This window comes from Sciurus vulgaris (genome assembly GCF_902686455.1).
Source record: "Sciurus vulgaris genome assembly, chromosome: 9".
In the NCBI taxonomy this organism is placed as follows: Eukaryota; Metazoa; Chordata; class Mammalia; order Rodentia; family Sciuridae; genus Sciurus; species Sciurus vulgaris.
The window spans coordinates 106,162,589-106,177,029 of record NC_136469.1 but is presented as its reverse complement, the minus strand read 5'-3'; the positions used below and the strand labels follow the sequence as shown (position 1 = coordinate 106,177,029).

Below are 14,441 nucleotides of genomic sequence, written 5' to 3'. Positions count from 1 at the left end.
ATACCCACTCACAGGTTAACTGAAAATGGAATATGGAATATGGAACTCACCTGGATGACAGAGAAGTAAACACTTATGACCACAAGGAGGTTTAAATTCTCTCTCACATACTTGGCCACATGAATGAGGCACAAGCCATGGATCTAAAGGTGGATCCTCTACTTTTCCACAATAGCAATAGTACCTACTAGGTGTTTCTGATCTTTTGTATTCAAACCTACATTTTGGACTATAAAAAAGAAAGAAATTATTTAAATTAATTTCATCTTAAACATAAGACAGGAATATAAACATACTTAGTAACAGATGATACTCTATTCAATTAGTTTTAGGTTAAGAAACCCTCTGATATTTTCATATTAGTAAAAAAAATAAGATCTTTTTAAAATATCTAGCATTGCTCTGTATAATATGATTTCCTGAGATGACAGAACTGTCTTACACCTGTACTGTCCAGTACAGTAGCAATTAGTCACACATATGGTACTTGAGATTTGGCCAATACATACAACTGAGGAAGGATTGGAATTTCTTTATCTTTTAATTTTTTTTAATTTAAATATCCACCTGTGGTTAGTTGCTACATATTAAACATATATATTCAGAATACAATTTCAAAAAGAAAAGAAAGCAATATTAGCTAGCTTCCTTTTAACCACTTGAACTTTATTCTTGAGGTATTCACTAGATTTTTTAAGAAGTTCAGTTTTTAAAAAGTTTGATTATATGGTTTACAAATAAATAATATATATTAGTAACAGTAAACAGAAAAGCAGTTGGGTTACAGGTAGACAAAATAGCAGCAAGAAACTTGACTAAAATCTAGAATTAAGGGAGAAATGAACTTGAAAAAGAAGAATTTTATAATTCTCAACATCCAATACAAAATAGATAAATATCCAAAGAAAAGTTCAAATATCATTTCATATTCTCTGCTAAGACAGAAAGATTAGTAACCTACAACATTAAAATAAGCTTTGATACTAAAGTTCTGATCTTCAGCTCTATCAAAAATCCACTTGTAGATCATCATAGATCACTCTACTCCCAAAAAAGGTTCTAAACCTTATGATCTCCCAGACAAATGAGTATAGTTAAAACACTATACCAAAACAAGCTTTACATTATCACTTAAATTTCTTCTGTATAAAAAACAATGTTCTCATTGTCATGAAAACATTTTCTTTTTCCAAATAAATACCATATATTTTCACACTGAGCCATCATCACTGACATGAAACTATTTGAGAGAGGGCAACGTTTACAAATATATGATTTTAAAATAAATAAGCAAAATGCCAACAATGAAATGTAATGATGCTATATTTTGTTCATCAACAAGCAATATCTTAGTAGAAACACATTTTTTTACATTTTTTATTTCCATAAAACGACTTACTTAAAATTATTAACATTTTTACCAAGTTCTAGCTCCACCTTTAAAAAGTTAAACAAAATAGGTTCTCAAACAAAATAGCCATTTATTTTCTTTCTTAAAAACTGTGAAATATAGAATGCAAAGGAGATTGCCCTCTTGATTAAATACTTGTTCCCTTTTAGATTGAGGAGTAGCAGTTCATTATCCTCTTTACTGTTACTTTCCTCCTCTATGGCACAAACACTACTAAAAATACAAGTGAGAAGAGTAAGGGCGAGAAAAAGTACATGTGACATTTAAATTTCTAAAATTAACAAGTCAGAATATCTGCTTTAATTCTGCACCTATTAACAATACACTACCTACACCAAAAGTAAATAGCATACAATAGCAAAATCAATATAGACTTAAGAAATTTTAAACTGTTTTAAAGGAGCATATTCAATAAAGAGAAAACAATATGTCTAAAAGCAAGACCATTAAGATAGAACTCAGTTGGAAAACTGGAAAAAGCACTGAATTCAGAAATCAGAAATTCTAGGTTTCAAATCCTGACTCCACCACTTAAGAGTAAGAAGCCTAAAACCATCTTTTCCTTTCAACAAACTCCAATTCCCTCTTTGGCAGTGGACAAATAAAATCTCTCACTGATTGCTATGAATTTTTACAAAGTAACTTGTATGTCTAAAACGTTTTTTAAAACCACACCACCACAATTTTACAAATGTCTCAATATGCACTATAATAAAGAGAAGTCTGATGTAGGTATTGTGAAGCTTGCATACAATTTGGGGGCTTATGTTAAGAAAAAGAACACAAAATTACAAACAACAAATTAACTACAAATGTAAATACAAAGAGCCCCTGAGCTTGTATTTCATTACCTTGAGAGTGAACCACACCTTTGAGTTGCCACTATGGTTAAATTTTTTACTGTCCTTGTTTAGCAGAGATATAGAATTTCCATTCCACAACTCTTTCTCAAAATATAACAAAAATCTAATATTAAATACTTGTCAATAAGCACAACAAAATAAATGTAGGAAAATTAATGATATCAGATAATATAATTTTGTGATTTCAAGGATAAAATTGGGAAGTCTAATGACCAAAATAAGATGATAACCTTGTTCAATGTGAAAATGGAATTCCAAGAGCTACACAAAATTAAGAAAGATTTTCAGTCCCAAAGAAAAGAAACAAAAGTCCGTTTAAAGCACAGTTAAAAAATTGTTCTAAGATAAAAAATAAATTGAATAATTTAGGAGTTACTGAAAGAAACTAGGAGTTACCCAAATTGAAGGAAAAAAAGCCATTACCAAGGTTTCATATATTTATAAACCAAATGGCTGAAGGTCAAACATGGACAATGAAACTGCCAATAAAGCAACTTATTATGTACAATTTTCATTTACAACTTCAAATCTAACTAATTAGAAAAAGTTACCAAGGCCAAGGATAATCTTTCTTGCCAAAATCATCATCTGTCAAAGAAGATACAAGAAACTGGCTGTCTTTAGCCCACTTCTGGATACAGGGCATGTGAAATATACAGAAACATCCCGAACAGCTCCAAACCTAAAACAAAAGTGTTGGAAATTATATTAATTATTAATTCCACAATACTTTAAAGAGTATCACACTAAATTATTTTCAATCTAAGGATTAAATAAAAACTTATTTATTCTTATAAAATAGAAATATCCTAATAAAAATGTAGTAAGGTATAGAACAATTTAAAGAAAAATATCATTAATTGCCCAAGATTCAATTGCCTAGAAATAACTACAGTTAGCATTCTAGATAATCTCAGGTCGTGTGTGTGTGTGTGTGTGGGTGTGTGTGTGTGTGAGAATGCAATATGTGTATGTGTATCTTCCTTAAAAATGAAGTCATACTGGTACCGACTCATGTAATTTTATAGTCTTTTTTAAACATTAGCATTTATACTTATCAAATATGGTAACAAGAAATTCAGAATTTTACAGCATATCCCATAGATTTACATACCAAAATTTATTTAACCAAATTCTTGTTCTTAGACTTTTAAGGTTATTTCCAATTATAAATACTATTACAATGAAATGCTGAAACATAAATATGTACAGTATCTCTATATGACCATTTTGTTATATAAACTTATTAGTTTAACACTTAGTGCTAAATTCTAAAAATTAAGTGAGCATAAAATGAGAATATATATAATGAGCAGCTTAGGAAATAATACTGAATTAATTTTTAAGAGCAGACAACACTAATATAACTGACAAAAATCATTTCCCCTTTTCTTATAACATTTTACAACTGTTGAAAAAAAATTAGACATACAGCATATTGTATAAGCTGGCAATAGCATTAAAAAAAGTCAACTTCTTAGTCTGGATTTCCCTAAGCAGTGCCAGAAATAAAATCTCAAATGCAAGAGTGAGTGGACAAGATAGGGAAGAAATGTCAATAAATGGTATATTGTTGGGCTGATTACTACTAAGGTCCACAGCAGCTCAATACTGTAGGGCGCCCTCTGAAGAACCACTGAAGACATACCTTGGACTACCCCAGCTCCATCCCTAATAAATAGAAAGCTAGGACACTGATCCACCAATTCCCTGTGATGGAATGCTGCCTTTTAGGGACATTAACTGGCTCAGTTAGTTTCCAAAGAGAATACCTTGAGATGGGGGGAAACAAAACAACCCACGCATTGAGCAAGAGTTAAAGTAAAACTGTATCCATAAGTCCACTGTGTCCACAGTTCTAAAGTAGAACTGTGTCCACTTATCCACCACAGTTGAAATCAAAGGACAGATGACTGAACACCAAAGGCACCTATATCTGCTAGACAATGCCAACCACCCTGAACATGTTCAATGTCTGATTTATTCTACAAGACCAAACCCATTTCATCTTGCCTGATTACCCTTCTCTAGGCAATATAGCTATAATATCAGTAAACTAATCAGGTCTAAAAGGTGAGTCTATCATATTCAGGTGTCACCTCTCTTTAACTGTTTCATTAATGCCCTTATAGATTTACATTTAGATAATTCACCATTAGGCCACAGCTTCTCTAAGGACATGAGTTGTTTGAATCTTCTCTCCTCAAGGACCCCTGTAACTTTCCACCATGTCTTCAACACAGAAGCTAACTAATGAATCATATGTGCTTTATGACATTACTTTCTTTACTAAACCCACTGAAAGTAATGTCATAAAGCACTTTTTAACACTTCATATTGATGGGAAATTATGAAGTATAAATGCTAAAAATGATTTCGCTAATCAACATAAACAACAAAACTGATAGTTCAGATATTAAAAGTGTTAAAAATAATGAAAATTCATTTTGAGGTAATTATTTTTATATTTCAGATTTATAAAATAAAGATCAATTCATATACAAAATTCTTATATCAATTTTAAACAAATATAAGCAAAAGAATAATGGTTAAGCATTAAGAATGCAAAGTAAGATATTTGGGAGACATTAATATGAACAAGGAATACAACTTACTGCTTGATTTCTCTTCACTGAAGCAATACAAATTAAACATGTCATAGCCCCAGCTTGAAAAGCTTCATTAACATACTGTTTTGTTCTTTCTAATTCACGTATATCTCCATCTTGAAATTGAAAAATTGAAAATTTCATGTTAAGCAACATCTGAAAATAACAAACACACCGATAGTGTCATATTGTGAGCAATATTAATTACTCAAAATATAGCTAAAAAATGCAAAGTTTAAATATGAAAAAAAGCACCCAATAAATTGTCAAAAGATTACAAGATCCATGAATTAAATCCATATATTTGGTTCAAATATAATCTTAGCTTTGACAGTGTATACTTACCTTTTTTGCTATTAAAGTCCTTAACAAATTTGTTTCAGGCAGAACCACAGATGAGAGCATTAAGATGTAAAGTAATAAAAAAAAAAAAGCATAAAAAAAACAAAATGTGAAAGGAAATGAAAAGCCAAAACTCATTAGGACCATTTAGCATAAATTGGTGTGTGTGTGTGTGTGTGTTTATTACATAGCATACTCTTAATAAAAACTCATTAAATGAAAGATCCTGAGGTCATTACAATAATCATGCTTCATTAAATTATGTTCACCATTTGTGCTAAAAAAAAGGAAGAGCAGCATAAGTTTTTTAGAAAAAAAAAAAATAACTAGGACTGTATTTTAAGCAGTCATTGATCATTTATTTGCTATACACAAAACTTATTACTTCCATAGGAGTAAATGAACTGTCATTATCTTCATTTTATATAAGAGAAATATGAGATACAGAATAATTAAGTAACTTCAGCTTGACTACAAAGTGAGTCCCCCCTTAATCCCTATGCTGCACTGCAGTCAGGTCCAAGAAACAACAGTAACAGCAAAATGAAAGACAGAACAAGCACCTTAAAGGAAAAACAACATTAAACGGGCAGTAAACTCAGTCACTTTAGTGTAAGAAAATAGGCCTGCATGCCCTTAGTACAATAAAATTTCTTCAATACAGGTTGACTGAGTCTCCAAGAAAAGTAGACTAATAGTATAAACTAACATAAGTACAGAATTTACCAAGGCAATAACCTGGCTCAAACCAAAATTTAAGTTGCCATAAATAAAAACTGAATAAGTAAGACACTTGGATAATTCTTTACTTCCTAAAATCATCAAAGCAAATACAGCACTTAACAAAAGTTTGCCCTACCATAATGTAAACATAAATACAATTTAGGATATTAAAGAAATATACGGAAAAGCACTCCTAAAACTGTAAAAATTATTAAACAATTGCTTTATTTTAAATAAACACTGAAGTTTCAAAAATATCCTTAAAAGCAGAATAACTGTGTTAAATATGCTTATGTCACTTTTCAACACAGCTGGCTTTAAAAAAATACTTAATATTTTAAATTTCATCTAAGATAACAGTTAATTCACATAATTTAGAATTTAAGAACAAGATGGAAAAGGTTTTGAAAAAATAAAGTATAACTTTTTACTTGCAAAATTTACATAAAATTTCTTTGAAGCTTTATTAAAGTATGGTTATGGCAATAAAGTATACTGCCCAGCATGTCACAGTGGACAGCACAGCATTCCTTTTAAAAAGATCACTCTGGCAACTGAAAAAAATTACTTATGAAGAGGCCAAGACTAGAAGAAACAGGAAATACCAGTTAGAGATATAGCAGATATAGCAGATAAAGCAAAAAATGACCTTGAGCAAGTTATTAATGTGTCTCGGTTTTCACATGCATCAAATAATATTAAATTATCTCACAGTTACTATGTAGGTTTAATCCACATATCAAACAGCTCTAAAGGCAGGAATTAGACAATGACAGTATGTAGGGAGAGCACGCATAGATTTATGAGATCTAGGAAGTAAAACTTAAGCATCTTAGGTGACAATTAGATTGTTACTTTAAAAGGTAATGGCAATATCAAGATTCACAAGGAGAGACTGCTGTGTTTAATAAGCTGTCTATCTGACATGGCAGAAAGGAAACAGTAGTAAATGACAACACTCATGTCATCCTGGCTCCCATACTGGGTAGGCAGGTCACTGGGACAACCGTAAGGCTACTGAGAAAAAGACCAATGAAAGAAGAATTAAGACATCTTTCAACATAAATATGATGTATCCATGGGTCAAGTCAGATAGAAAGAGTCATCAGGAAATGGATCATGCAAGTTTGAAAGTTGATAGAAGAATCACAAAAGTGTGAGGGGTGTGGTCAGACAAATATGAACTCCTTGGGTAAAGTCCTGGTATTCAATTCACTAATGTGAGGTGGAAACCCTCTCAATTACTCTGGCATTTACTGCTCATAAATCAAGTGATCAGATCTCCTTACTTTGATAAACGCAAAGCACAAAATATATATAGAAATGAGAATCAAAATATTAATGGATTTGATAACAAAAAAATTACCTTAACACTTTTAAGTTCATGAAACAAAGCCAAGATTCAAACCTTGGCAGTTCAGCTTGAGAGTCAATGTTTTTAACTACTGTATGATGCCATTTTTTTCCCCATCAATAGGTACAAGACCAGTCTAAACTACCTCATAATTTCTCCTGCTTTTATACAGAAGATACAATCAACCTAGTAATGACTCAGAAAGTTAGGTTTAAACCCAATTCTGCCATTTACCGTGTAACCCTAGAAGAGTTGCTTCTCCTCTGCAGTTTCCTAGAAAATGTCTACATTTTCTTATAGTTCTAACAGGATCCTAAAGTGAGATAAAGAACTGAGCGAGAGTTTATATGTGTCATTAACATAAAGTATACAATGACATATTTCTACAAAGATAGTGATAAATGTTGATAATACATGCAAGAATGTTACTAATGATTTTAAGTATAAAATGTGAAAGATTAAGAACACCTGCATTTACCTTTAATCTATTTTTATAACAATATTAAGTCTTGCATAGTAGCATCACTTTGGCCCTTTCACATAAACATATGTGGTTTTAAGAGCATCCTAGATATACACAACAGATAACAGGAATGCAAGAGATTTATTTTAGCTTAAAAATAAAAGTATGAAGATCAAATGTGAACAAGATATAAAGTAATAAGTTAAATTAATTTCAAGACATTTTTAACATGATGAAAAAGAAAAAAGTGAAAAACAGATTGAAAAGAATATCTGAGCTGAAGAAATAGCTCCTGTTAGAGAGCGCTCGCATAGCATGTGCGAGGACTGTGGTTCGGATCCCCAGCCCCTCAGAGGGGAGGAAAAAAAAAAAGAAAAGAATATCTAAAGTCTTCTAGTTCAATCAAATCACAACAGGACAACCTGCCCTTAGCATTTCTCAGGGAGTTTTGGCAGCCCCTTCCCAGCATCCTACTGAAATGTCAATCAAAGTCACAGGAGATATACTAGGGCTGTGAAAGAACTACCACCATACTACTTGTTTTACAGAAAGATTAAACAACATATAAGTCAAATAGTAAAATGTACAAAAATTCAACTCCACAACACAACAATGCTTATTCTTAAAATGATAAAAACTATTCCATGTAGTATGAAAAAGTGTAACCAAAAAATGTCAGAAATATATTTTCATTGATGTCAAAAAAGTCAAAATATAAAAGACCAATACCTGTTTGAGTAGTATATGTTACAAATGTATTGGCAACTATTTTTCCCTGTTTTCCTTCAAAATCTTCATCTCCTTCTTCTTCAGATGAGGAGCTAACGTGTTCGTCAATCAGTTTTTTGGCTGCAGCTTGATTAGCCTTCTTGATTTCCTCAAATTTCCGTTGCGACATTAGCTCTGTTTAAAAGGAAAAGAAAAGGTTTCATTTCTGCGAAATACTTTCCTTGAAAAGGATGTATTTCATGATGTACTAACAATAGATTATTTTTAACATGCATTTGAAAGAAGACTTTGCAACATTCTGTTACTAAAATTCATGAGACAAAGTATTTTCAAATGTCTTGACACACAACTAAAGAAAATACCACAAAAAAAACTTTCACTTTTATAAGGCCCACTAAAAGCAGTAAATTGTTATAGAAATTACTAACAAATCAAGAAAAACAAATTAAAAAGATATGATTAAACGATCAAAACCTGATAAACCTTAAAAAAAAAAAAAAAAATTATTAACAGGGTTGGGAACATAGCTCAGTGGTACAGTACCCGCCTAGCTTGTGTGAGGACCCGAGTTCAATCCCTAGTACTGCAAAGTCAAACACACATTAACAAAAAATTAAAATGGCACTGGAAACATGTCAGAATCTGGGAAAGAAGGTTCTTTAAACTACCCTATTTTCAACCATGACCCAACCCAATCCACCATTTCACACAGACAGTATTCATTGTGTACCTACTATATTTATAACTCTTCTTAGAAAGCTCAAGAACTTTGGCCTCCAATGTGGTCTTTTGATATTTTTGAGATCACAAAAAATAAGTATTTTTAACATTAATCCACATGAAATATTGTTTACATGGAAAATAAGCCTTTTTACAACTTCACTTCGAAAAGAATGTAAAACAAGTTAGTTCTTCCACTTGATTCCCTTTAGCACTTTCTGTAGTTCTCATTTTGTCACTTGATTAAACAAGAATGCAAAACAGAATTAGATTATTTCATGGTACATAGTCCCAATAGATTTCAAACTTTTTAAAGAGCAAGAACCATGGGAATTTTTTTTAAAGTAATAACTAAGTGTTAATAAGATCTATGGACAGCAACCATAGATTAAGATAGAAACCACAAACTACCAAATTTATCTGAATTCAACAGCACACATATTGGAAGGACTTTAAATTTATAACTTAAATTACTAATTTAAAATGAATTTTATACTTGAAACTAATGAGATACTATGAGATAAGCTGTCTTACTTTAGGTAGTATATTAGTATTTAATGATCTTTTATTTCTCTCATAAAATGTTTTCCTTTTCTTGTTACAGCCAGTTTGGGGGTTTGGGGATTAACAACCAAAAACTCTTATTTCAAGTAAAACCAGAAGAAAATAAAATGTATATTGTATAGTGTTTACCTGGGAATCACTGAAAACTAGGAAAAAAGTAATGGCTATAAGATATTTGACTCAAAAATCTGTACAATAAGGACGGTGATAAATACCAATAATCTATGGGAAATGTACTTAAAAGACACTTAAGGCAGGGGAGGCTGAGATGCACAGATATAGTGAAAACATTTATAATCTGATATATATGTATTTACCTAACATCTCAAGTTACAGACAAGTTGACAAAGCAACCTTTCCACATATCATTTCTTACAGTCACATCTCAATTTCCCTGATAGAGAACACTTGCTTTCCTTCTACTCACAAAATCTGAGAAAGTTTACCAAATTGTTCAAAGGTCTCCAAATTGCATACTACTCCATCACCATCATCATAAACTCAATTGCTGTAAACCATGTGAAGACCACCCAACTTCAAAAGCCTTCCAGAAAACCCATTCGGACGCTAAAATTTGCTCCCTTCCCCCCAAAAAAAGGTATTCTGAAAAACACATTACAAACACACACATACACAAAGTCAGTGATTATTCTCTCAGTCCCACCTACAACTTTGTGTAAATACTCTCAAGACTACACTAAAACACAGTTTCGAATAAAGGGTACTGACATACCCAAAAAGGCAATACAGACATAGCCGTGAAAGGACATGAAATTTGTGGACAGGAACCACAGCTGAGGAAAGGACCACTTGTTCAGATGCTTATAGGGCTTCAACAAGTCAGTCAATAAAGAAAGGAAATCTGGTAAAGATGGCAAATGATAGATAGTCCCAAAATAGGAGAGACGACATAAGATGCAGTGTCCACTCCAAGACTAAATGGGATTTCCGCAATCTCAGACCAGCTGACTGTTACCACGCACAAAAACACTAAAGCCACAGACTTTATTTAAAAAAAAAAAAAAAAAAAAGTGGTTAAGCAGATTTTTATGAGATGGCATAATTTACATTTTATGGTCTAGGGATTCGGGTGGCAAAAAGTGTGATTTGGAAGAATACCGGCCAGAAAGTAACAATGGTAACACCAACTACATTCAGATAAAGAGGAGTGATGAAAAGATGCCTGAAAGATTTGAGAAGTAAGTCCAATAATAAACTTCTGAAGAATAAAGGAGGGAATGACAAAGAGCAAGGGCGGAAGCAGGAAAAAAATTTTAAGAAGCATCCAGGTGAGTCTGAGGACAGGAGCCATTCTCACCAGTGGCCACGGAAGCCTGCGGTGCTTCAGGTCCCACGGGGCCGTGCCTGCTACCTCCAGCCGCCGAAGTCGCGGCTCCTCCGGGGCTGCCATGAACCGCACCCCCGGACCCTTTCTCTCGCCCTCCTCCAGCGCCGCGCAGAGGAACTCCATTTCCTGAGGGGGCTGCGGTGGCCCGTCCTCGGGCACGGCCTCGGCCACCGGCCACCTGGCGCCAGGAAGCTTCCATCCCTGCAGAGGAAAGATAAAGGAGTGGAAAGAGCGTGAACACGGCGGGTTCCGCGGCGGAGGAAAGGGACAGCAGGCACACGTAGTGCAAGCAGCTGCGTGTGAGGGTCCCAGGTCGCGGCCCTGTCGCTCTGGGAGGGGCAGTCCTCGCTAAGCCCGGGCTTGGGAGGTGGACCGAAGAAGGAGTGGACTAGGTGGAGAAAAAGACCGCCGGGCAAAGAGCACCCAGTGCCAGAGAGGAAGAACCGGGGAGACGAGACGGAGAGCGCCTCCTCAGCCTCAGGAAAAGTGCGGCGGAAGAAAAGCGGAAGGCTGACCCAGCGGCTTTCGCCGAGAACCATCTACAAGAACAGACCCCAGGGAAAGCTACGTCTCCTTACCGACGGCGCCCGCTCGAAGCGACTACAATTCCCAGAAGCCCCCGCCGGCCAGCCGCAGAACGCGTGGCAGCACTGACCGCTTCCTCCACCGGAGTCCCGAGAGGGGCTCAGTGCGCCTGCGCCGACGGGTCTCCCTCGACCCCTTTGGAAACTACAATTCCCGGCGTGCTCCGGGGTTCTGGAGGGGTGGACGGCTAGAAAGGACTCACGCAGGGGAGGTGCTCTTGATCTATGGAGGGCGACCGCTTCCCGCCCGTCGCCCTGAATGCTGCTAGGAGTCAGAATTCTGTTCAAGTGACCCCAGCTGGACTTCTCATTTGTCCTTATTTTGGTGCTTGCCAGTGCTTTTAACTGACGGAAAAAATGAAAACACTTCGGAGTGTCCGCTTGAAGAGAAAGGAAAGCTGGAGAGTGGGGGCGTTTTAGGAAAGTAGCTCAAGTTCAGAAAGTGCCCTTCTCAATTTCTAGAGCTGTGTCAAAATCTAAGGCCTATTACCCTAGTTCTTTAGAGTTTACAAGGCGCTTTTTCTGGAGCAATCTGATTTTTACTTTCAAGACGGCTCCCTCAAGTGGATTTTATTAAGGAAAAAAGTTGAGAGCCAGGACCTAAATCTTTTGATTGCTGAGTTTTCCAGTAAGACGTATTGAGATATGTAGATTTCAGAAATTAATTTTGAGGTCTGCGATTGAGAAATATATTGATTACTGTTTGAGATTATATGATCCTTATACAACATTTAAACATAATTAATCTTCCTACCTTAATCGCAAGTATCTAATATTTAGATAGCATTTATTAAATTTCAGATACTATTCGAAGTAATTTTTTAAATTGTTTTTTATTCATTGTACACAAATGGAGTACAACTTTTAATTTCTCTGTACACAATGTAGAGTCACACCATTTGTGTAATCATACATGTACATAGGGTAATGATGTTTTTCTCATTCCATTATCTTCCCACCCCATCCCTCAATTCCCTCTATACAATCCAAGAAGAATCCTCCATTCTTTCCTTACTCTCTCCCACCTCCATCCCCAGCCCACCCCACCCCCATTATGTATCATCATCCACTTATCAGAGAAATATTCGTCCTTTGGTATTTTGGGATTGACTTATTTCACTTAGCATGATATTCTCTAATTCCATCCATTTACCTGCAAATGCCATAATTTTATTCTTTATGGCTGAATAATATTCCCTTGTGTATATATTCCACAGTTTCTTTATCCATTTGTCTATCTAGTTTGGTTTCACAATCTAGCTATTGTGAATTGAGCTGCTATAAACATTGATGTGACTGTGTTACTGTAGTGTGCTGATTTTAAGTCCTTTGGATATAAACCAAGAAGTGGAATAGCTGGGTAAAATGGTGGGTCCATTCCAAGTTTTCCAAGGAATCTCCATACTACTTTCCAGAATGGCTGCACCAATTTGCAACTCCACCAGCAATGTATGAATGTGCCTTTTCCCCCACATCCTCAATATATGTATTAACTAATTTGGTACAGTAACCCTAATTGTTATCTCCATTTCACCACCGAAAACACTGAGGCAGAGAGGCTAGGTGACTTGCCCCTTCATACAGATAGGAAAAAGATGAAAGTAAGCTTCAAAACTAAGTAGTCTGATTTATTAGAAACCATGCTTTTAGCCTCTTATACATAGGTATTATAGTCTTGCCTGTACATTATCCGAACACAAACATGATCCTATGAGTATAGTTTCATTGGCTAGAGGTTTAGAGATGGGAACCAATGCTTAACAATGTATTTGGATAAGAACTTTTAGTTTGAAGCTTTAAGAGTGGTTACTAATGAGAAAGATTTGACTTAAAATCATTTTAAGTGCCAGAGATCTGGATGAGCATATATTCTCCGTATCTGTATGCTAAAACGCACCTCTACCTTTTTTTTATAGTAGTGGCGATTGAACTCAGGAGCACTCTACCACTGAGCCGCCCTAAACCTTGACAATAAATTTCTTCCATTTCCCCCCAGATTAGTAGCTAATCACAATATCCAACATGCTTAAGTGTTTTCTATATGCTAGCATGTTCCTAAGTCCTTTTTCCTTTTTCTTTTCTAATCTTTGCAACAATCCATAAGTATTGTTATCAGAACCGTTATTAAAATTAGGAATAAAGGCATGTAAAATTTTCTTATTCAGCATTCTAACAAAGCCAGGACATCAATGGGACAGTGAGACTCCTGGCCAATACTCTTTTAACCACCATGCTATATGATGATTGTATAACTGAATTTAAAGTCTACCTGAAAATTCCAGTTACTTTAAAATACAAGCAAAAGATTCCAGTAATCACAATGTTTCCCTGCCATGTTATGCAGAAAATAGTCACAATAATCACTTTGGAATCAGAAGCTTACAAGCTCTCTGAATGAGCAATCATTGAATATATTTTCATTATAAATTTTTGCAGTGGAGAACTGAGTGTAATGAGAAAACACGTGTAAGTGAAGAACACCTTTTCAAAAATATCCATTGCTGTTATTTTTTTTTCTCAAAATTTCAGATAATATTGGGAAGAAACAAGGATTCACTATATGTAGCAAAAGGGACATTGGGTTAAAGGTTGAGAAATATTGTGCAATTATAATTAATTTTATTTTTTTTAAATGTAACCACAAGAATAGCTTTAAACAAAAAGACTGACAATACCAAATATTGGCAAGGATTTGAAGCAACTGGAACCCTTGTACCTTCTAGTGGAAGCG

At 34.6% G+C, this 14,441-nt stretch overlaps 1 protein-coding gene across 1 annotated transcript in view; it reads right to left on the bottom strand.

Annotated features, from left to right (window-relative positions):
- The window catches only part of NFXL1 (nuclear transcription factor, X-box binding like 1), a 57,687-nt gene extending 45,987 nt beyond the window's left edge, over nucleotides 1-11,700 (bottom strand). The window contains exons 1-6 of the mRNA XM_079153924.1: nucleotides 11,642-11,700; nucleotides 11,097-11,327; nucleotides 8,495-8,668; nucleotides 4,890-4,999; nucleotides 2,826-2,956; nucleotides 51-229 (exon numbers count right to left, since the gene is read on the bottom strand). Of these exons, the coding sequence (XP_079010050.1) occupies nucleotides 51-229; nucleotides 2,826-2,956; nucleotides 4,890-4,999; nucleotides 8,495-8,668; nucleotides 11,097-11,325 (823 nt within the window). The 5' untranslated portion in view covers nucleotides 11,326-11,327; nucleotides 11,642-11,700. The remainder of the gene's footprint in view (nucleotides 1-50; nucleotides 230-2,825; nucleotides 2,957-4,889; nucleotides 5,000-8,494; nucleotides 8,669-11,096; nucleotides 11,328-11,641) is intronic.
- Nucleotides 11,701-14,441: the final 2,741 nt, after the last annotated feature.